The following is a 23962-nucleotide window of genomic DNA, read 5'->3' on the forward strand; positions in this document are numbered from 1 at the left end:
CCATGGACCACGAGAACCGGAAAGGTTTATTCCATACACAATACTAGGAGCAAGGATTAGGATTCACGTATGTTTAGCAGCAATCAACTTTGTTTTATTAACAAGACCACTTTGTGGTCTTTTCTACTGTTTGGTGGGCAGCAAAGGTTCTCTGGAAGACCTGATGAAGTAGCAGTGTCTTTCTGCTTCTAAGAAATAGGGGGTGACCTACTACCAAAAACCCAGCTGTCCGCTTTCATTTATGGAAGTGAACTATCACGATGGTGCAAAAGGCTAGAGTATGGGCAGGCGGGAGGGAAAGCAAAACCCAAAACATGACAAGGAACAAGAGGTGACCCACCCCATAGTTGGTCTTTCTGAGAGAAGCCCAATGCAGGTCAGCAAAGGCTGCTCTTCATCCCGTTTGTAACAACCTTCCCACCCTCCCCCAAACGGGGTGCAGTTTGACCAGTGTTTATTGGCTCAGCCTGGCTTTGATGCCCATGGAAAGAAATGAAGGTACTTCTAAAGTGCTAATAAATAATGACATTCTGAATACAAAGACACTGATGGCAGGCGTTGCCTCCTGCCCGTCAGCTACTACCCATGGAGTGGCAGAATCGGGATGTTCTTCACAGGTTAACAGTTTATATCATGAGATCTTCACAGGGAGAGAGTGGCTGAAACTGACCGGACCACACTTTGCAGGAAGATCAGTAGGGCCGATAGTTCCAGTAGCCGGAAAACACAGCAATCTGGGGGGAAAAAAAGAACACAAAAGGAGATCAGAAGCGGGCGGGTGATGGGTAATTAGCTCCAGTTCTTCAGCAGAGTCAAATCTGCAACGGGAATCGTATCCTCGACTGACATTTCCCAAAAAAGGAAGTACTGCTTTGTTTTTAGGCAAAGAATCTTGGTTTTTCTGAAGAGGTCTTTTGTTCCTCTACATTGTGGCACTGGACTAGACAAGGCAATGTTAAAAATGCAGGCTAAATTGCCAAAGATGCAGCATCGCCTCTCTTCTTTGGGGCAGCCCCTGAGATATTGGAAGACTGCTATCATGTCTCCCCTCGTCCTTCATTTCTTTAGACTAGCCAAACCCAAATCCTGCAACCGGTTTTAGTCTCCGGGTGCTTAATCATCTTAGTTGCTCTTCTTTGCATTTCCCCCCTGCCCCGAAGTCTCAACATCTTTTTTGTAATGTGGTGACCAAAACTGGATGCAGTATTCCAGGTGTGGCCTTACTGAGGCTTTATAAAGCGGTACTAATACTTCACGTGATTTTGATTCTCCCAAGATCTTTCCCACATACTATTATATTTCTGCCTTATAGCTAAATATGACCGTTCCTCTTTCTAGGGCAGCAGCCAGCATCAGCATATATGCTGATGTCTTTTTTTAAAAAGGCTGTAGATCAAACTTGGGATGTTTTGCATATAAAGCCAACGTTCGACAACGTTCCTCCAGGCCTTCCTGTCCTCTACCATTTTCTGGAATCCATTGAAGCTCACGCCTACTGCTTCAGTGACTCCATCCAGCCACCTCCTTCTCTGTCGTCCCCTTCTTCTCTTGCCCTCCATCTTTCCCAGCATCAGGCTCTTCTCCAGTGAGTCCTTCCTTCTCATTAGGTGGCCAAAGTACTTGAGTTTCAACTTCAGGATCTGGCCTTCTAAAGAGCGGTCAGGGTTGATCTCCTCTAGGACTGACTGCTTTGATCGCCTTGCAGTCCAGGAGACTCGCAGGAGTCTTCTCCAGCACCATAGTTCAAAGGCCTCAATTCTTTGGTGCTCAGCCTTTCTTATGGTCCAACTTTCACAGCCATACATTACAACTGGGAAAACCATGGCCTTGACTATACGCACTTTTGTTGGCAGGGTGATGTCTCTGCTTTTTAGTACGCTGTCTAGATTTGCCATAGCTTTCCTCCCCAGGAGCAAGCGTCTTTTAATTTCTTGGCTGCAGTCCCCATCGGCGGTGATCTTGGAGCCCAGGAAGATAAAAATCTGTCACTACCTCCATTTCTTCCCCATCTATTTGCCAGGAATTGAGAGGGCCGGATGCCATGATCTTGGTTTTCTTAATGTTGAGCTTCAAGCCAACTTTTGCACTCTCCTTCTTCACCCGCACCCAGAGGCTCTTTAGTTCCTCTTCACTTTCTGCCATTAGAGTGGTATCATCTGCATATCTTAGGTTGTTGATATATATACTAGGAAAGCAAAAAACATCATTCAACAATTCCCCCCCCCTTCACCTCACCTTATCCTTGAGCTGCTGGCAAAGCTGCAGGGAGACGGTGAAGAAAACCAGGGCATCGTTCAGCCAGGGCACCACACTCTCCACCTTGTGCACGTGGCTGACTTCGTATCTTTGGTTTCCGTACTCGCTGCAGGAGGAGAAAAAGAGGCTTCTGCTGTCGGGGAAGCAACACAGGGAGAAAACATTGGCTTTCTGCCATCAAGGCAAGCTCTCCAGGTGACGCAGTGGTACTTACAACATGGCCCCGGGGTTATGCAGGATGGACCCTCCAGCTGGGCGGAAATTCTGAAAAAGTAGAAACCCCCCATCAGTCAGAGAAACGGATTTCTAGGGATTCGGGTTTTGCATGGAAACCCTGCCTAGGTCGTTGCCAGGTAGACCAGAAAGACTAAAACTGCTTTTCTTCTGACTGGCTACTACACTAACACAGGGCTTTTCAACCTTTTCACCCACTGTACCACTTTTAGGATAGGGCAACATCCGAGGACCACCAGTCGCCTAGCAAGGTATCAAAAACTTGAGGACCAAAAAAAGGGAAAAAAGTGATAAAGTACAGGGAGTCCTCGACTTACAACAGTTCGCTTAGTGACTGTTCGACGTTACAATGGCACTGAAAAAAGTGCCCCCCAAGCCACAGCCGAGCAAGACGCCACCTGCCCACCCGGCGGCACTCTTCCTCCTGTCCAAGATTTTCATTGCTGTGAGCATTTCTTTTGAGGATTGGCAGCGGGGGTGGGGTGGGGGGTGTTTGGTTTTTATCCCCCCCCCCCCGTCTGCTGGGTGGTTGCAGCAGGTTTTGGTCCCTTCACATGACCCTGGGACACTGTGACCGTCATAAATATGAATCAGTTGCCAAGCATCTGAATGTAAATCACAAGACCCTGGAGAGGCTGCAACATTCCAGCTGATCGGCGCTTCTTCTGGGCTCAGCAGAAGCTCCAGGATCTGTGCTGCTTTCCAGCTGATTGGTGCTTCTTCAGGGCTCAGTAGAAGCATTAGGATCAGTGCCAAGCTCCAGCTGGAACCTGGCGCTGATCCTGGCGCTTCCGCTGAGCCCTGATGCCCTGCAGCTCCAGCCGTCTCTCGCTCAGGCTTGTGCAGTGCTACCACCAGTTCAGCTCATTCCCCTCCCCTGCTACCACTTTTCTAGGATGGCCGCGTACCACCTGCCAGGTGCCAATGTACCACAGGTGGTACCCGTACCACTGGTTGAAAAGCCCTGCACTAACAGAATCTTGAAAATCTGACTTTGTTGTATCTTTCCCGTCTGCTTATAGTTCAGTGAATTAGGAAGGTGTCTGAGTTGTTTCCGAATGTTATCTCTTTCGGATTTAAAAATGTGTCAGCCCTCGTCCCCCAAGCAATGGATCTTGCGTATTTCCATTAAGATCATCTTATTTAATCTCTATAGGGATCAAAGTGATGCTGTGAGAATCGGAGATAAAGTTAAAAAAAAATCAGGAAGTAGATCAGAAGACAGAATGATTGGCTGATTATGGGTCATCCTTTTCAGCTTCTACTAACTACGTAGGATTTTCTCCACAGGACAGGCAATTCCTCTCCTACTCAAATCCCTGCCCCAAGAGGGGATGCTAATTTCTATCATTCTCAGCAAGCCACCATCTTGGGGCTTTAATATAGCCTTGCCCAGATGTGAGAAGGTGTTGTGTCACCAGATAACCTGTCTCATCTTCTTAATGTAATTCTGAACTTAGCGCCCAAGTAGCCTCCCTCTTGTAGCTGAGGAACTAAAGGCAATCTACTCCCTCATCCTGTTTTTCTCCCCCCCCCCAACAATCCTGAGAATACAGAATAGAGCTGGAAGGGACCTTGGAGGTCTTCTAGTCCAGCCCCCTGCTCAAGCAGGAGACACTGTATCATTTCAGACAGGTGGCTGTCCAGTCTCTTCTTAAAAATCTCGAGTGATGGAGCACCCACAACATCTGAAGCTGTTCCACTGGGTAATTGTCCTCACTGTCAGGAAGTTTCTCCTTAATTCTAGGTTGCTTCTCTCCTTGATTAGTTTCCATCCATTGCTTCTTGTCCTGCCTTCAGGCGCTTTGGAGAATAGCTTGACACCCTCTTCTTTGTGGCAGCCCCTCAAATACTGGAATACTGCTATCATGTCTCCCCTCGTCCTTCTTTTCTCTAGACTGGCCATTCCCAAATTCCTGCAACCGTTCTTCATATGTTTTTGTCTCCAGGCCTTTAATCACCTTAGCTGCTCTTCTTTGCACATCTCACCATCTTTTTTGTAATGTAGTGACCGAAACTGGATGAAGTATTGCAGATGTGGCCTTACTAAGCAGATTGGGGCGAGGGGGGTGGCTGGCTCAGAGACCCCCTGTGAACTTTCATGGCTGAAGCTGGATCTTCTCTTCCCTCGTGCCGGACAACCGCTTTGGCACTGGGCTGTCTCTTACAGAATGAAAGGGACTTGAGCCAGGCAGCACATCTGGTTTCCTGTCAAGCTGGGGAACTACCGCTCACTTTCTGAAGTTGCTTAATGCTGACCATGCTTAATGCAAATCCTGGATGTAGTCCCACACTATCGTTTTTGCTGCTTCTGGCTTTCCCAGTTCTCTCCCTTCTCCATTCCACACCCACCCACCCGCCCACCCAAAATCTTGTGAAATAGAGAGAGAGTAGCCAATGGGAGAGAGAGTTGTGCCTCAGAGTCATCCAGTGTCAGCTTTTCCAAGAAAACCAAACAGGAAACATGACCAGATGTGCTAATTCGGCTTTATTGTGAGCCTACAATAACAAAATCTTGCAAGTCTGAGAATTATGAACGTACCAACCTGTTACTCTTTTTTTTACAGCCTGGTAATTTACAGAGGCATCTCTATTTGTGAGCATCTTTCTCTGGCTGTTAGGCAGCTGCAGGCTTGTTGTTGTTGTTAGTTGCGAAGTCGTGTCCGACCCATCGCGACCCCATGGACAAGGTTCCTCCAGGCCTTCCTGTCCTCTACCATCTTCTGGAGTCCATTGAAGCTCACGCCTACTGCTTCAGGGACTCCATCCAGCCCCCTCCTTCTCTGTCGTCCCCTTCTTCTCTTGCCCTCCATCTTTCCCAGCATTAGGCTCTTCTCCAGTGAGTCCTTCCTTCTCATTAGGTGGCCAAAGTACTTGAGTTTCAACTTCAGGATCTGGCCTTCTAAAGAGCAGTCAGGGTTGATCTCCTCTAGGACTGACTGGTTTGATGGCCTTGCAGTCCAGGGGACTCGCAGGAGTCTTCTCCAGCACCAGAGTTCAAAGGCCTCCATTCTTTGGCGCTCAGCCTTTCTTATGGTCCAACTTTCACAGCCGTCTATTGCAACTGGGAAAACCATGGTCTGGACTATACGTTGGCTGCAGGCTAGGCCCTCTCTTATCTGACTGTTCCCTAGGCAGCATCTCATCCCTGCCATTCTGACAAGGTCATTCTCATCTACCATTTCCTCCAGGGAGCTTCTCTGGTTGAGGAAGGAGTAGAACAAGGCTCTCCTCTGTGCCAGGCCAACACCTCCACTGTTACATCACTCCGACTCTCACCCAGAGGCAGAATATTGGGCTGGTTGGGCAATATTGGCGAGAGGCAGCCCCCCAAAAAAACTATCAGTCATTTCATTTTAGCAACAGGAAGTAGAAGAAAGAGGTTCAGAACTGAAGAAGCTTCTTGGATGAGAAGCAAAATGTTTTCAAGGGGGGGAAAAATACCAAGAAAGTCCATTTTGCCTTTTGGAGAAAAAGCACCTTTGGGACCCCCCAACGGATAAGAAAAGGAACATAAGGCCTTTGACCCCGCTTTTCGGAGAGTAGGACAGACTGTATCAAAAATAAAATATATAAAATCTCCCCTTTTGCGTGACGACTTTATCAATGGAAATTTATGCTTGTTTTTTTTAAAATAAATAAACGAATGAATGAAAACTCTTTGAACTGGGTTAATAACCTCTTGTGGTAGCACATCCATTTTAGGTCACTGAGTACAAACAGTGTATTTACTGGGGGGTTTTTTTGGCAATTCAAGTCAGCCCTTATCTGTGTCGCCGTTTCCTACTCCTTAAAGAGACAGAGCCAACGAACTGGCTAACCAGATTGGTTAACTGTATTTCACAACATTCTGCAACAGCAAGGATAGAAAAAGCCCGCATAGCATTCTTCAAAATGAAAAAGGTCTTCTGCAGTCACGACATAAGCCTAAGACTGAAAATCAGGCTTGTCAGAGGCTATATTTTTCCTATCCTGCTCTATGGAGTAGAGAGTCGGTCTCTGACAGAAGGCCACCTGAAGAGACTAGAAGCATTTGAAATGTGGATTTACAGGCGGCTGTTAACGTATAAGCTGGGTTGACCAGATCAGAAATGAGGAGGTGATAAGCCGCCTGGGAAAGCCAAGGGAAGTCATCAAAACAATTAAAAAATGAAAATTAGAATATTTCGGACAGGTGATGCGACACCCAGAAAAATACGGCATACTCCATGTAATCCTCCAGGGAAAGATGGGAGGCAAACGAGGTCCAGGCAGAAGAAGAACATTGTGGCTTCAAAATCTAAGGGACTGGTTTGGACAAAACTCAGCAGCACTTTTTCGTTCGGCTGCTGATAAAAACAGGATCGCCAACATGATCGCCAACGTCCGATAACGGATAGGGCACAAGAAGAAGAAAAAGAAGGATAGTATGTGACATGTAAAAAACTTTACCCCTTCTGTAAAGGGCAGAAGAAAGGGACCAAGGATAGGAAGAAAATCGGTTACCAAGGCAACGGCTAGATAAGAGGGGCCAAGAAAGTAACTTGAGAAAACATCTCACTAGTCCACATCAAGATAAAGACAGGGAGAGGAAATACATTCAGATCTGCAAGATTAGGTTACTAGAGCTGTTATAACCAAAGGAGTCCTAACTTATAGACGTTAGAATATAGAATCACAGGGCTGGAAGGGACTTTGGGAGGTCTTCTAGTCAACACCCTCCCCCCTGCTCAAGGCAAGAGACCTTGTACCATCCCAGTCAAAAGGCGGTCCAGACTATTTTTGAAAACCTCCAGTGATGGAGGGCTCACAAGTCTGTAAAATGAGGGGGGGGGGGTCAACCTATTTTCCAAAGCACCAGAAGGCAAGACAAGAATGGATGGAAACTAACCAGGGAGGGAAGCAACCTAGAACTAAGGAGACATTTCCTACTGGCGAGAGCAATTAACCAATGGAACGACTTGCCTCCAGAAGTTGTGGGTGCTCCATCACTGGGGTTTTAAGAAAAGACTGGACAGCCACTTGTCTGAATTGGTATAGGGCAGGGGTAGGCAACCTTGGCTCTTTTATGACTCGTGGACTTCAATTCCCAGAATTCCTGAGCCAGCTTGGCTCAGCTTGGAAACCTCTCCCTGTCCCCTCAGCATGGCTGGCTCAGGAATTCTGGGAGTTGAAGTCCACCAGTCATAAAAGAGCCAAGCTTGCACTAGGCTTACAGGTAGACCTCGATTCACAACATTCATTTAGCAACAATTCGAACTTACAATGGCACTGAAAAAAATATGACTTATGACCCGTTTTTCACACTTATGACCCATTGCAGCATCCCCACAGACAGGTGACCAAAATCTGGGCACTTGGTACCCGTAGCAGAACATCCAGATTCAGCCATAGTTTCATTCTGTACAGCATTAACCTTGTGAACTCTCAAGCTTCCTCCTTCCGTTATATATTCAAGATGGACAGGGATTAATATTTATTTGTTATGTATATGTAGGGGTGTGGGTCTATACCAGGGGTAGTCAACCTTGGCTCTTTTATGACTCGTGGACTTCAACTCCCAGAATTCCTGATCCAGCCTGGCTCAGCTTGGAAACCTCTTCCTGTCCCCTCAGCATGGCTGGCTCAGGAATTCTGGGAGTTGAAGTCCACGAGTCATAAAAGAGCCAAAGTTGCCTACCCCTGGCATAGGGTCTCCTGCTTGAGCAGGGGGTTGGACTAGAAGACCTCCCAGGTCCCTTCCAGCTCTGTTCTATTCTAAAAATAATGCCAGGAGGCAAGCTACTCCACTGATTAACTGTCCTCACTGTCGGGAAATTTCTTCTAGGCTGGGTGATGATTTGTCAGTCTGGTTTAAGAATCAATGATCTCTTTTTTTGAAAACATACCAGCCCGCAATCTCCCCAAGTTTAGGCCACACTGAAGAACTAGTGTGTGCATGAAGGCGGGGCGTTCTGTTGCTGGGCACTGGAACCGACACTGACCTCTCTGAGAGTGACCAAAGAGAGCTGTTGTGAACAGACAATACAGGGAGTCCTTGACTTACGGCCACAACTGAGCCTGATGAACATTTCTGCTGCTAAGTGAGACAGTTGTGAAGTGAGCTTTGCCCTATTTTATCACCTTCCTTACCACAGATTTTAAGTGAAATCATTGCGATTGTTAAATTAGTAAGTGAATTTGGCTTCCCCCATTGACTTTGCTTGTCAGAAAGTGGCCAAAGGGGAATCACCTGACTCTGGGACGCTGCGACCGTCATAAATCTGAACCGGTTGCCAAGCGCCCGGATTTTTGATCACACGACCGTGGTCCTAAGTGTGAAAAACGGCCACGGTTCGCTTTTCCCAGGGCCTCTGTAACCTCAAATGGTCACTAAACAAAAATGGTTACAAGCCGAGGACCGCTTTTGATAGCCAAGCGTCCGGGGGGGGGGGCTGGGCTGGGAGGCCCCTGCTGCTTCCATACCTTGGTGGAACTGGGCTGCAAAGGATGCAACTGGTAGACGGTTAAGCAGAGCTTATTTAGGTTGATGTAGAAGTTGATCAGGATATCTCCGGGCAGTGCGGGAGTGAACATTTTCTGGAGAGAAGAGGAGAAAACGAACCCAGCGTATTAATGTAGTCCAGCCAGCAGTCCCAATATCCATTTTCTCACCCTCTTAAAGGTCCCCCACCCACGCCCCCACACCCCAATTTCACCGTGAGTCCACTGCTGGCGATCTCTGGCAAGCTCAGAGTAGCAGGAGTGGTGAGCCGGTTCCGAGCTCGTGTCAACTGCAGCATCACAGCGTCCATCAGCTGGGGTGAAGGAAAAAAAAACCCACAAAAAATAGCACAGAGTCTTGTTTAGGTTGAGCTGGAAATGGGGGTTGCTGTCAGCCCCCCCCCACGCTCCCTCCCAAGATCACCCAGACAAGGAAATCAACTCCACAAGGCAGTTAACAGAATAACAAGAGTTGGAAGGGACCTTGGTTTGAGCAGTGGGAAGCAGAGCCCTTGGCACACCTTGAGAACTTCGCATCCCGTCTTGAACTGGTAATTGGCACTCCGGTTGGTGAGCAGGTAGACCGCTTGGTTGACATGGTTCCTGGCATCCTGAATCTGAAAAAGAAACCAATAAATAATAATAATAATAATAATAATAATAATAATAATAGTAATAATAGTAATAGTAGTAGTAGTAATAATAATAATAATAATAATAATAATAATAATAATAATAATAATAATAATAATAAAATCAATCCTTTATCATCAAAGTACAACATGTGTACAATGAGATTGGCTGAGCCTCCCTTCGTGCATTCCCCCATCACAAATCACCATGACAACAAACACACCATTTTATTACACCATGTGAACTTATTGCACAATGCACCGGCCCCGCAAGTCTATCGTTGTTGTTGTTAATTGCGAAGTTGTTAGATTAGACATTTGTAAGATTAGACATTTTATTTATAGTTATTTATTTATATTTTATGGTTGCAGCTCATCCCTTTGTTGTTGTTAGTTGTGAAGTCGTGTCCGACCCATTGCGACCCCATGGGCAACGTTCCTCCAGGCCTTCCTGTCCTCTGCCATCTTCTGGAGTCTATTTAAGCTCACGCCTCCTGCTTCAGTGACTCCATCCAGCCACCTCCTTCTCTGTCGTCCCCTTCTTCTATTGCCCTCCATCTTTCCCAGCATCAGGCTCTTCTCCAGTGAGTCCTTCCTTCTCCTTAGGTGGCCAAAGTACTTGAGTTTCAACTTCAGAATCTGGCCTTCTACATGGAGTTATTTCCCATTCAGGAGTCTGACAGCCCACGGGTAGAAATTGTTCTCCAGCTTGTTGGTGCGGCTGGCTATGCTTCCATATCTCCTGCCCGGTGGTAGGAGAGTAAAGAAGTGCTGACGAGGGTGTGAGTCGTCCCTGAGGATTTTCCTCACTCTTCTAAGGCAGCGGGCCCTAGTGATGGCGTCTAGTGGTATCAGGGGACAGCCACAATGTTTTGTGCTGTGCTCACCACCCTCTGTAGTGACTTTCTGTCCGCGGCTGCCAAGCCAGTATACCACAACATAACGTAATGTGAGAGGACACTTTCTATAGTGGACCGGTAAAAGAAGGTCATCAGTCGTTGTTCCACTTTGTTCTTTCGCAACAAAAAAAAGATACAGACAAACAAATACACACACACACACAAACCGAAGCACAGGATGGCCCAGATTCAGTCTAGGAGACTCATTTGGTGTTTGTTGATCAAAAAATGGAGAATAAGAAAAGGGGTTTTACTCTGTCCTTCAATATCACAGACGAGAAACATGAGGCCCTGGACTCTCTCTATATTTTTTGCAGCCCCTGCCAAAAACTCCATCCTGAATCTTTTCTTCTTTTAAGGCAAAAAATCCCTCCTTCCTTATGATTAAGTGAACGTCGCAATCCTGCCTCTCGGCTTGATCCACCTCTCAAGGCAGCCCTTTCCTCCTCCACAAATCCCTTTTTTTTCCTAGAACAGCCTGCCTTGCCATTGTTAATAAACTGTGCTTTTTTTTTTTTTAATCAGAGCAGCCAAGAATACAGGGAGGGTCCAGTCTGAGCCTCTTGCCCCACCCGCTCTCCAGCTGTGGGCTAAGCAGTCTCTTATCGGAACGTTTCCTTAGCAGCGTCTCTTCCCCGGCTGTGAACAATGTCCAACTGAACAGTAAGATTGAAAGAAGAGCTATCTATGGGCCTGTCCATCCTTCTACCTGATTAAAATGGTGCATGCATTTTTCCAACTAGCTAATTTAAATGCAACTCAAAGGGCAGTCCCACATTTGGGGTAGAGCCCTACGTCTGTCTCCCCAAACCGTGCCCTCCGGAGAGAGACGGGCATTTTCCTTAAAAGCTCTGGATTTTTGTTCCCGTCTTTCAGGAGAGTGAAAAAGCAGGACTAGTAAATGTATCAAACACGGGAGAAAGGAGGATTCCCTGCCTTCTCTCTGGTCTGGATTGTAAACTTAAACTTAATCTGAAGGATGTTCTAAGCAGGGAGTCCCTGACTTACGACCATTCGTTTAGCAACTGAAAAAGTGTCTTAAAACTGGTCCTTGCACTTACCAGCCCCCACCTCCCCCGTGATCAGGATCCAGAGATTTGGCAACCAGCTTGCCTTTATGATGGTGGCACCGTGCCGGAGTCAACTGATCTCCATTTGCAAGCTTCCCAGCTGGATTCCCACAAGCAAAGTTAATGGGAATCCATCAGGGAAGATTGCAAATAACAATCACAGGATGCCTCTTTTAACGACCACACTGTTGAACAGTGAATTTTCCAATCTCAGTTGTGGTTGTAAGTTGATGGCTACTTGCAAGCACCCTTTGGACCAGGTTGACTTTCTCCAAAGCCTAAGTGTTCCCAACCAATACAGGCAATTTTAAGGAGGTTAGAGGCCACTGGAGCAGGATACAGCTGCCCTCTGGCTGATTTGGAAACAAGTCAACCTCCCTCTTATATACAGGATAACAAACGGAGAGGTGCTGTGTCAACATTTCCCTTCATAAAAAAACAAAGATTCTCTGGAGTTTCTTTACTAGAGAAGTCTAAAACTCCGTGGTTCCTACAACTAGCCCAATTTCGATTTGACTTTTCATCGATGCGATATTTCAAATGCAGAACTCCCATCTTCACAACTTGGTTTTGAGAAAAAAAAACACACACAAAGGTATCGAAGAATTTGGGTTTTGGGTAGGGAGTTGAAAAAAGCATCGAGGGAGGGAGGCTAAGGGTAATTTGGAAAATCCTTGCAAGTTTGGAAAGTGGAAAGTCCACATGTTCTCTTTTCTCTTGGCATTTTTTATCCCCCCCCCCCAAACCAAGACCCTCAATTCTTTTCAACAGGAAGAGAAATCTACCAAAGACCAAGACGTTAAACGTACTTGCTGGAGTTTCCACTGTTTGTCATCCCGGAAGGCAAAGTGCACCAGCTGGTTATTTCTGGGCATTTTCAAGTTAATGTCCTGTTAAAAGAAGAGAGACCTGTTAGATCACACAAGCTTCCTTTCCAGAATTCAGGTTCAGCAGGCATTCTCCCTCCCTTCTAATTTCTAATGGGGGAAAGCAAATTCCAACATTTGACGAATAAAACAAAACAAAACAAATAAAAGTGCTGGGTGTGTGCTGGATATCAAGCAAAGAACGCTGGAAATATTTCCTGAGCTGCATTCGCAAGACAGTGCCTCTTGTTTCTTTAAAAGAAAAAGAAAAAGAGGCTTGAGGTGAACAAAAGATGCCAGAGAGTTAGTTGTTTAGCTGATCTTCTTGACCAAGCCAGAGATCTGATGGCTTGTCAAGAGGTGGGGAGGAAGATGAGAGTGTTAGACCTGGCCCCAGTCCGATCTCTTAGGAAAGAAAGACCCTGGATTCCATTTGGTTGAAGTGATCGGTTCTTTTACTAAAAGATGTTGGTTGCAGTAGTGTCAGGCTAGAACTAAATTTCCCGCATTCAAAAGATACAGAAAGTTTTCCCCACATCCCAGCCACCCCCCCACCCCAATGGCCAGTCACTATTCAGCCAACACAGTGCTAGGCTGCATTAACAGAGGGATAGAATCAAGATCACGTGAAGTATTAATACCACTTTACAAGGCCTCGGTAAGGCCACACTTGGAATACTGCATCCAGTTTTGGTCACCACGATGTAAAAAAGATGTTGAGACTCTAGAAAGAGGGCAGAGAAGAGCAACAAAGATGATCAGGGGACTGGAGGCTAAAACATATAAGGAACGGTTGCTGGAATTGGGTATGTCTAGTTTAATGAAGAGAAGGATGAGGGGGGACATGATAGCAGTCTTCCAGTATCTCAGGGGCTGCCCCAAAGAACAGGGAGTCAAGCTATTCTCCAAAGCGCCTGGAGGCAGGATAAGAAGCAACGGGTGGAAACTAACCAAAGAGAGAAGCAACCTAGAACTAAGGAGAAATTTCCTGACAGTTAGAACTATTAACCAGTGGAACAACCTGCCTCCAGAAGTTGTGGGTGCTTCAACACTGGAAGTTTTTAAGAAGAGACTGGACAGCCATTTGTCTGAAGTGGTATAGGGTTTCCTGCCTGAGCAGGGGGCTGGACTAGAAGACCACCAAGGTCCCTCCCAACTCTGTTATTCTGTTCTGTTCTGTTCTGTTAAAACTTGCACTGAACTCACCGCTTGACACAGAGCATCACCCTGGAGCGTTAGGACTCCTTTCACCTGGTCAACGCTGAAATAAAGACAGGGAATTAATGGGGCAACACAATGCAGCCGTCCCTTGCCTTGCACACAAGCAAACGCAACAGATGCAAAATGGGTTTTGAAGCCATCTGGAGACCTTGGGAGCTTCCAATTTCAGCCAGCTTTGGGGGCGCCAGCAGTCCAATCAGGCACAGAGAGGTTGATTCTCATCCAAGTAGGATCAATCGGATTTAGTAACTGGGGCTAGCTCGGTGAGCTCTCGAGAGAGGAGCTGTGCGTTGTTGTTTTCACAACAGGACTGTGAATCTCAGGCCTGGTGAGGGACTTGATGATGAAACGCACGCTGCCTTGAATACAGTTAAAAAAATAAAAATAAAAGGGCTGCCAGGCTTCGGTTGTAGCTGGTTGATCATCTCCGCTAGGCTGAATGTTCTGCTTAACCAATTCCCCAGACGCAGGGAGGAGATGAAAGGCTTCTCACACAGGGAATTCATTTCATTTTCTAGAGAAGTCTACATCAAACCAGCAGCTCTCCAGCTACTTGGGGGGAGAATGGTGGCTCCTGACCCAGAGACTGCTGCTCAGCCCAATTTTTGCAAAATAAATAATAATAATAATAATAATAATAATAATTCAGGGTGCAGCAAAAAGGGAACTGTTTGGGAAACAGTCCCTAAGTTTCCCTTCCCCTTCTAGCTAGCTTCTCTCTTCTTCCTGCTTATGAAAAAAAAGTTGGTCACTCAAGGCCAATACCTACTTGGAACTGCCCAGGATAAAGTTCTCCTGTTTCACGGGCCCTTCTGAGCTGCTGGCTGGCAAATTAAAGCGGTGAGAAGCCTCCTGGGTGAGAAAGAAAAGGAAGAGAGTCAGGGCCAGAGGCATTAGCAGCTCCAAATATTTCTTTTCCCAAAGCCAAAGAGAGTGAAAGCAACATCCTGCTGTTTGCAAAAAAAATAAAAATAAAAATGAAGCAAACCATCCATTCCAGCCCCCGCTTCCATTAGCAACCTTCCACAGTGTCTGCAAGTTAAATCCAACTCACACATTCAGAGATGTTCCAGGCCCGCCAGATCAATACTGTAAATAAATTATTAGTAGTCTGCTTAGAAATTCCAGCCAAGGAACTTCCCCCAGCCACCACCACCCCCGAACACGATAGAGCGGGCAAAGAAAGGAGGAGAAAAAAAAAGAGACCAGCTTCAAAGCAGGCAAGATCAAAAACACAGCCTCTTTGGGTCTCTTTAAAGCAGCCCTGTCCTTCTCAGGATGACGTGGCAGCTGTAAAAGGCGGTCGTGCCATCCTGGGGGAACAATTTGTAAAGAGCGGCAGAGAGGGGCTACATTTGAAAACATCTTTCGCCCCAATTATTTTCAAGATGCTGTCGAGCCACATTTAAGAGATGAAGCTCTAGTTGCTCTCTAGGGATCCTTTTCCAGCAAGACTTTCATGCTGGACTAAGCATCCTGGCTCAATGTGATGGAATGTGCAGCAGGAGAAGGTGAGGGGGGGGAGGGAATATCAGCAAGAGGACTGGGGGTTTCCCAGGGAGGGGGCAGCCCATTCCAGAGAAGGACCCAAACAAGAAAGTGCACGTTCCAGAACTCTGTGGGGGGAAGGGAGAAAAAGATTCAGGATAGTCACACCATAGAATCTCCCAGGATCTATAGTAGTGGCCAAAATTGTGGAAACCTTTTGGGAAAAGTATACAGTAGAAACGCCACCTTTGGTTAGGTTTCCATCTAATTTCTTTATAACTGTAGCCTTGTTCATTTAATAATACTATTTTACATCGCTTTCTGGGCGACCAGTCAACTCTTTGCACCATGATTTTAATTTTATGATGTTTTACAAGCTCACTAAATGAAAGAACACAAAAAAACCCCAACCAACTTGATGGCGATAACACAACACACTGACAAATGTCCTCCTCTCGGCTTCAATAACTGAGTCCTACTGTGATCTGATTGGCTCATTGCCAAAACAAGATGACACCCGATTGGCTCTCTAAACACTCATGCCCATTGGCTACAATCAGATGAAGGAAAGCTACCGGATATCAACCTAAGCAAGTTGCGCTTCCTTTTTCCGGTTATTCGGCTATCGCTTTTCATAGAATACAGTACAGATAATTGAACAAACTTGGTTGCGTTACATTCTTGATTAAATTATCTTTCCATTGATATATAATTTTAGGGTACTACTCCCCCCAAAAAAGTGGTGTTATGAACCATCAGACCTCAAAAATACACTTTTCCCAAAGGGTTTCCACAATTTTGGCCACTGATACCTGTTAGATTAGGAGGTTATAGCTTCAGTCTAGCAAGATTCGGTCTATTAAGTGTAAGCAAATAAAGAATCGGACTCGATTGGATTTCACTGTGTTGTCTTATGACTTGGGCCTGACCCTCTGCATGCTGGTGAAATCGATACGTAGCTCTAACCAGCGGCCATAATACTGATACTCTCAAGCTTCCTCCTTCCATTATATATTCACGATGGACAGTATTTAATATTTATTTGCTACGTATATGTAGGGATATGGGTCTATACATATGTTGTTCATAGTATGTTTAGGTGTGTGTCATGTATGTTTCACTCTGAGAGCGGGCAGCTAAATTTCATTTTTGATGTGTGCCGTTTTACTGTGCCCATAGTAAAAAAATGACAATAAAGGTTATCTTATGTTATCTTATCTTAGCTACAGTAGAGGCAATTAGGAATGAATGCATCGGTCTCTGGATCCCAAGCAGAAAAGCTCGTTTGAAGGAGGTGCAGGCAGCTGTCCTTAAAAACGAAGGCCGTGCCTTTTCCTAGGCGGGGTGTGTGTGTGTGTCTAGGACAGCTTGCTTGGGCCAACTTGCTGCAGCACAACTCACTGGGGACCATTCAACCCTGTATTAGACATTTCACTCGTTACTTTTATTATGGGTGATCGTGTTTTCATCAAAATGACTGCAACTCTTGTATTCTGGATTGACTTCGTTTTATTATAATTGGCCATGCCTCTATCAAAATTAATTTTTGTATTGGTTGGATTGTCCTGGGGTGTGGTGTCCTGCAGCAAACTGGCCGTGGCGAGTGGTCCCATCCCGCTCCAAGGGTGGCACAGGAGCTACGCAGTCCCAAGAAAAAGGCGATTCGAGCCGAGGAGCTGTTGAAGAGGCAGCCATAGATTGTCACTCCTTGCCCAACTGTGTCTTTTCCCAGGGCTTCACAGCGATTGTGCAAGCCCAGGAAAAGGTATGGTTATATTTAAGAGAGGTACCACGAGCACGCCCAGGTCCCGCTTCAAATTCGAATAGCTGCACACCATTTCAGCGATCCACAAGCCGAGGCCACAGCAAATAAAAAGCCCTCCCAAATGGAGGCCTTGGAAATGACACACCAGTCTGGAAGAAAAAAGGCCATGATCCTCGGAATAATAATAATAATTTTTGTAAGCACCTTCAGGATCTCTTGCAGCTGACGAAGGACGGAGTGAACCTCCTCTCGTAAAAGCCATTTAAATTCTTCTTCCTGAAGAGAGAGAGAGAGATCCAGAGATCAAGACCAACATTATCACTGCCCCTTTCTGCAAAGCGTTTTCAAAATGGGAATCCACACACCATAAGGGGCTAAAAGCTTTCCTAAGATGCCACTGAATAGGTATGAGATTTAATGTTGCACAGGGAACAAATTTAGCTGCGGGCTATGCAGGCACTGAAACTAAAATGCATCTCGTCTGAGTAAGAGGTTCGGTAAACTTAGGAGAAGCACTTTTAACAACCCCCAAAGGTATTACAGGTAGTCCTCGACCTACCATTCATTTAGTGACGATTTCGAAGTTACAACGGCGATGTAGGACCGTTTTTCACACTTACGATCGCTGCAGCATCCCGAGTCACGTGATCAAAATTGGGCCGTTTGGCAACTGGCATGTACTTATGACGGTTGCACTGTCCTCGGGTCCTGTGATCCCCTTTTGCGACCTTCAAATAAGCCAAGTCAATGGGGGAAGCCAGATTCACTGAGCTGTGTGATTAGCTTAATAACTGCAGTGATTCACTTAATAAGTGTGGCAAGAACAGTCATAAAACGGGGCAAAACTCACTTAACAACTGCCTTGCTTGGCAATATAAATTTGGGGCTCCATTGTGGTTGTAGGTCAAGGGCTTCTTGTAGTCAGAGAGCAACAACAGAAGCTCGCAGTGGGAATCAAAAACAAGCCATCTACATATGACACCAGTTAGATTAGAGAAAATCTTTAAAAACGTATCAAATATTTGTTGGAAATGTAAACAAAAACCAGGCACTTACTATCATCTCTGGTGGATATGCCCTAACGCTAAGAAATTTTGGTTTAAGATCCATATGTGGTTAGAAAAGATGATTAAAATTAAGATAGAATTTAAACCGGAATTGTGTTTGCTAGGAATATTAGGATCTAATTATGGAAAAGAGAACGAGTACTTAATATTACATGTATTAACAGTTGCGAGAATAGCATTTGCTCAATTTTGGAAAAATGAAAATCTACCATCTGACCAGATTATAATAAGAAAAACACTTGAATGCGCAGAAATGGACAGATTAACTTTAGAAATGAAAGAGAAAGAAGACTCAATCTATTTTAAAACATGGGATAAATTTTACCAATGGTTAGCAACACGATAGAACGAGAAAAGGTTATGAAACTTAATGGGATAAGTGATATTTTGTATTTAAATTTCACGTTTATTCCTATGATTGTTTTTTTTATTTGTGATTTTAACAATAAGTAATCATAACCAATAAGTAATGTATTAATGTGTTAAAGTTATTACAATTAATTAATAATATATATTAGTGATATTATATTAAGTATTGCTATTTTATATTAATTATTATGATTGAATACGTATACCCGGACGGGTTTACTTGCTGAAGCGTTGACTTATTGTGGGGGACATCCCCACTACTGTATCTATCCCTTCTCCTGGTCTATCTTTTTTTGTTTGTCACCCCTTGTTATACCCTTACTGACCCCACTTCCCCTTTATCCTTATAAAATCTAACAAAATATTTATAAAACAAAAACAAGACATCTAGCTAGGAAGGACTCCGTAAGCTACCCACAGCGGCTGGCTTAAGGGCATTGAGAAATCCTTGAAGGACAATGGGATTGTTTTAGCCAGGTTTCCTTCCAAGGGCACCTTCACCGTTCTTCAGCAAAGAGAAATAAATTCCTGCAGAAGGCTGTGATCCCTGACAATTTAAACATCCCTTTAATCATTAACTTATATGCCCACATTCATTCACAAGGCTGCGGTCTTGGATGACACAGCAGAGGGAGAAAATACAGGTAATCTTCAACTGATGGACCTTCCCCAAGGCAACTTGCAACCCAGATTCAAAATTCACCATGGTCCCTCCCTCCCCCCCACCCAAGCAGTCATGGGATCCTATTTTGGGTGCTTGGCAATTGTGCTGCAATCCCGTGATTATAATTTACAACTTTTTTTAATGGGAACATTTACTTTGACCTGGACGTTAATTTCCTGTTTCTGCAAAAAAAAAAAATGCCCATTGCGGACCATGGATTTGCTTAATGATCACCACAGCCACTTGGTTCACTTAATGGCACTGTAAAATAAAGGTCATAAAATGGGATGTGGTCACCTGGAGACTCACTTAAGAACTGGCACAATTATGGTTGTGAGTCAAGGACTACCTGTAACCATAACCCAGCAGTGAGGCATTTGGAATTATTTCCCTAAGACAGAACCTGCTTTAAAAAAAAAATCAGATTCAGACCTGATTAACACCCAGATGAAAAACTTGCAAAAAAATTCCCATGATGTAGATAAGACTGGAAAATGAAAAACAAAAAATTTCCCAAGATCTTTTTAAAAAAGGAAGATAAAAACAACAAATCATTTTGTGTTCCTGTAGGGGAAAAATAAGTTCCTCGTAAAACCTTCAACACTCATTATACTGTTCTTTCTTCATATGAATTATTTTAATAAGTTGCTTTCGCTGTTCCAAAGCTTCTGGCCAATTTTTACAGCACCTCCCCTAATCTGTAGGAAACAAGGGCTGTCTGTACAAATACAACAGCGAACTGTACCTTCATTGTCTACTCTCAGACAGCAATAGATGTGTGTACATAGGACTTGCCAAGATCCCTCCAAATACTTAAAGAATATCTGTTAGAAGAGTCTTGAGTGATTTACGCAATAATGTTAAGTTAGGCTACCCCAATTTAATATAATGAAAGACCTCTCCTAATTACATTTTACAGTATACTGTGTAGCCTACAAAGAGAAAAGTCATTTTCTACAGCTTTTGCCTTAACTATACCAGCCTGCTCTAAGACCAAAGATGAGCTTGGACAAAATTATAATCATATGCCTTACCACAGTATCCTGTGACCTGAATAAAAAGAGAGTTTCCGAGCAGTTTTAAAAAGCTTAATGGATTTATTCAAATTTGCAGATGACACTAAACTGGCAGGAATAGCCAACACCCCAGAAGACAAGCTCAGGATCCAAAAAGATCTTGACAAACTTGAACAATGGGCCCTATCCAACAGGATGAATTTTAATCTGGAGAAAGGCAAAGTTTTACATTTAGGAAGGAAAAATCAAAGGTGTAAGTACAGACTGGGCGAGACCTGGCTCAAAAACAGCAACTGTCAGAGGGACCTTGGAGTCCTAGTGGATGATCACTTGAATATGAGCCAGCCATGTGCAGCAGCAGCCAAAAAAAGCTAATACAATCCTGGGTTGTATAAACAGAGGCACAGAATCAAGATCACACAAAGTATTATTACTGCTTTATAAAACCCTAATAAGACCACACCTGGAATACTGCAACCAATTTTGGTCACCATATCACAAAAAAGATGTTGAGAGTTTGGAAAAAGTTCAGAGAAGAGCAACTAAGACGATCAAAGGCCTGGAGGCTAAAACATACGAAGAATGGCTGCAGGACTTGGTTTTGGCTAGTGGTCTAAAGAAAAGAAGAAATAGGGGTGACATGATAGCAGTATTCTAGTATTTGAGGGGCTGTAACAAAGAAGAGGACATCAAACTATTCTCCAAAGCACCAGATGGAAGGACGAGAAACAATGGTTGGAAACTGACCAGAGAGAGAAACAACCTGGAATTAAGGAGAAACTTCCTAACAGTGAGGACAATTAACCAGTGGAACAGCTTGCCCTCAGACATTGTGGGTGCTCCATCACTGGAGGTTTTTAAGAAGAGACCACTAGACAGTCACTTGTCTAAGGTGGTATAGGTTCTCCTGCTTGAGCAGGGGGCTGGACTAGAAGACCTCCAAGGTCCCTTCCAGCTCTATTCTATTCCGGCATCAGAGATTCTACCTATAAGTCCAGCAACTTAGAGTTGAAACACAGAGCCAGTTTGATCCAGTGGCTAAAGCACAAGGCTAGAAGCCAGGAGACTGTGAATTCTACTCTCACACCAACCCACCTCAAAGGATTGTTGTTGATGAGAAAAGCAGACTTATACTGCACACATGTAGGCATAAGGGAATCTCAAATAAAAATGCAATGCATAGACTGAATAGATGGCTCTATAATTTAGTGCCTATGTATTTAAATATACCAGGTGCACATACTGTGTATACTGAGATACATTAGGCACAACATGTACTGAATAGGCGGCCCTCTATATTAGGCTCTATAATTTACAGCTCTATACTGTATAATTTCAAGGTAAAAACTGCAAATGATAAACTAGAATTGGCCACTGGAAGGAAGTAAAAAAGAGAAGTTAAGCCAGGTTTCTCCCTACTTGTACAGCATGGAATCCACCAAACTGAAGATGCTGTTGGCCAGTTCTAAGGTCTCTGCTGAATCAGTCATTTCATGTACTGAGTAGACGGCTCTCTACATTAGGGCTTATAATTTACAGCTCTATGTAACTTCAATGCAATATCCACCCACTTCCACGGAGTCGTCTTCTTCCCTTTCCAAGCCCCCACGCCCCATGTCTCTTTCCCATAGACCAGTGGTTCTCAACCTTTTTAATGCCGCGACCCCCAACCGGTCGTAAGTCGAGGACTAAACCAGTCGTAAGTCGAGGACTTTCCCTGCCTGGGAGCGCCGCGCATGCGTGGTTCCGCCCCCTGCGCCGGCCGAGGTGTAGCTGGCAAGCGGCAGAGACGGAGCAGGCCGACCACCAGCTGGCCCAGCCCAAGGGAGGTAAGGCACCCGCCGGAAAAGGGGAAAAAAAATGGCAGACAGCCTTGCTTGGCGACCCCCGTGAAATGGTCGATCAACCCCAAATGGGGTCGCGACCCATATGTTGAGAACCGCTGCCATAGACTGAGCAGCAGCAGATTGCACAGAAATTAAATGGCACCCTCCAGCCCCACAAAAGCAGAGGGCGGAGGGCACATGCTCAGCCCCAAAGGATGAAAAGTCCTAATAGGTGGGAGCGGGGGAAGATGGAGAAAAAGGAAGATATTGTGCAATATTTATCTTGTCCAAAGCCTGGGAAGCAGCTGGCTATATGATCCATCCCTGGCTGATGCTTGCAACCGCCCCACCCCAGAGCTGACAAAGGAGCCTAGTGGGAGGGTGGGAAGGATTAAGGCAGTGGTTCTCAACCTGTGGGTCGGGACCCCATTTGGGGTCGATCGACCATTTCACGGGGGTCGCCAAGCAAGGCTGTCCGCCATTTTTTTTGTCCGCCATTTTTTTCCCCCTTTTCCGTCGGGTGCCTTACCTCCCTTGGGCTGGGCCAGCTGGTGGTCGGCCTGCTCCGTCTCTGCCGCTTGCCAGCTACGCCTCGGCCGGTGCAGGGGGCGGAACCACGCATGCGCGGCGCTCCCGGGCAAGGAAAGTCCTCGACTTACGACCGGTTGGGTAGTCCTCGACTCACGACCGGTTTAGTCCTCGACTTACAACCGGTTGGGGTCGCGGCATTAAAAAGGTTGAGAACCACTGGATTAAGGGGTCTCCCAATCCTGCGCTGGCATTGTGAGATAACATTTCCCTTTTGGCGAGGGGGACAAGGAGAGCTGCTATGGTGTAGGGCAGAGGTCCCCAACCTTGGCAACTTTAAGACCAGTGGATGTCAACTCCCAGAATTCCCTAGCCAGCCATGCTGGGAGTTGAAGTCCACAGATCTTAAAGTTGCCAAGGTTGGGGACCTTCTGACCTGCAAAGTCCAGGGGGAAGCCGGATTCACTTAACAACCGTGTTACTAACTTAGTAACGGCAGCGATCCGCTTAACAACGGTGGCAAGGAAAGTCGTAAAATGGGGCAAAGTTCACTTAACGAATGCTTCGCTTAGCAATAGAAACGCTGGGCTCAATTCTGGTCGTTAAGTCGAGGACTACTAGGGCCACCACAACTCGGATGGGAGCGCAGAGAGCTCTGGATTTGGTGCTGCAAAGCCGCAGAGGAACCCAGAGGTGGCAGCCAAGGGACACCAGAAAAAAAAAAAAGGGGGGGGAACACGGCTGCCCCCTGGTGGTCGCCCGTATTTCAGCAGCCCAAATACGAGAGACCCTCCCCTCCCCTCTCAAATTAGGGTTGGTCCTTTGGACCCCCCCAAGCCGGAGCTGAACTGTAGCCCCTCCCCGCTTGCCAAGCAATCCCCAAAGCAGGGGTAGGCAACCTTGGCTCTTGTATGACTTGTGGACTTCAACTCCCAGAATTCCTGAGCCAGCCATGCTGAGGGGAAAGGGAGAGGTTTCCAAGCTGAGCCATGCTGGCTCAGGAATTCTGGGAGTTGAAGTCCACGCGTCATAAAAGAGCCCAGGTTGCCTACCCCTGCCCCAAAGCACCTGCGGCTTGTGCAGCCAAGCCAACCCAGCCTCCCTCCTCTCTCGCGCGCCCGGGCCCACCTCGCAGGGGTGTAGCGAGGCCTCCAAGGGCCCCAAGAGGCCGTTCCTGGAAGCGCCTCCGATCGTCCCCCCCCAAAAAAGGCGACGTGAGCCCTCTCGCCCGGTGACGTCACGCGCAGGACAGTGACGTCACCCGCCCCCTCGCTTTCAGTCACGTCACGCGCTCCCTCAACCTCGCCCTCTTCACACCCGCACATCTCCCTCATGGACTCCGCGGCTGGGCCTTACCAAGACGGCCCGCTCGGCCGGGCTCGCCACCGCGGCCATCCTCATCCCTGTCGCCGCCGCCGCCGCCGCTTGACCGCCACGGGCTACCGAGCGCCGAGGCGTTGGCTGGCTGCCCACCCCCTCTCGCTCCTGATTGGTCGCGCGTCGCGCCCGGGCCCGCCCAGCCGCCTCGGAGGCTCCTCCCACAAGGCTCTGGGCTTTGCAGAGGGGGTGCCCGGCGCGAGCGTGGCTAGCTGTGTGTGT

The 23962-nt window shown here is 46.2% G+C and overlaps 1 protein-coding gene across 1 annotated transcript; it reads right to left on the bottom strand.

Moving 5' to 3' along the window:
• Positions 1–10: 10 nt before the first annotated feature.
• On the bottom strand, positions 11–23758 carry ROGDI (rogdi atypical leucine zipper). Its single transcript, XM_015819270.2, has 11 exons — positions 23720–23758; positions 17098–17169; positions 14410–14492; positions 13626–13680; positions 12363–12443; positions 9474–9569; positions 9168–9266; positions 8935–9048; positions 2471–2520; positions 2236–2362; positions 11–734 (listed from the first exon to the last, which is right to left on the bottom strand). The coding sequence occupies exons 1-11, from the start codon at positions 23756–23758 to the stop codon at positions 693–695; spliced, it is 858 nt and encodes a 285-aa protein (XP_015674756.2). The 3' UTR covers positions 11–692.
• Positions 23759–23962: the final 204 nt, after the last annotated feature.

The sequence above is a fragment of the Protobothrops mucrosquamatus genome, unplaced genomic scaffold (assembly GCF_001527695.2).
Source record: "Protobothrops mucrosquamatus isolate PMUCROS unplaced genomic scaffold, P.Mucros_1.0 scaffold880, whole genome shotgun sequence".
NCBI classification, from domain to species: domain Eukaryota; kingdom Metazoa; phylum Chordata; class Lepidosauria; order Squamata; family Viperidae; genus Protobothrops; species Protobothrops mucrosquamatus.

Excerpts from the sequence above, each read along its gene's own strand:
- ROGDI (XM_015819270.2), bottom strand. The coding sequence starts at position 23,758 with ATGGCCGCGGTGGCGAGCCCGGCCGAGCGGGCCGTCTTG. Across the intron at positions 9,570-12,362 it reads AACAGTGGAAACTCCAGCAA|ATTCAGGATGCCAGGAACCA; the intron begins GTACGTTTAACG and ends TTTCTTTTTCAG. Across the intron at positions 9,049-9,167 it reads TCGCCAGCAGTGGACTCACG|AAAATGTTCACTCCCGCACT; the intron begins GTGAAATTGGGG and ends TCTTCTCTCCAG.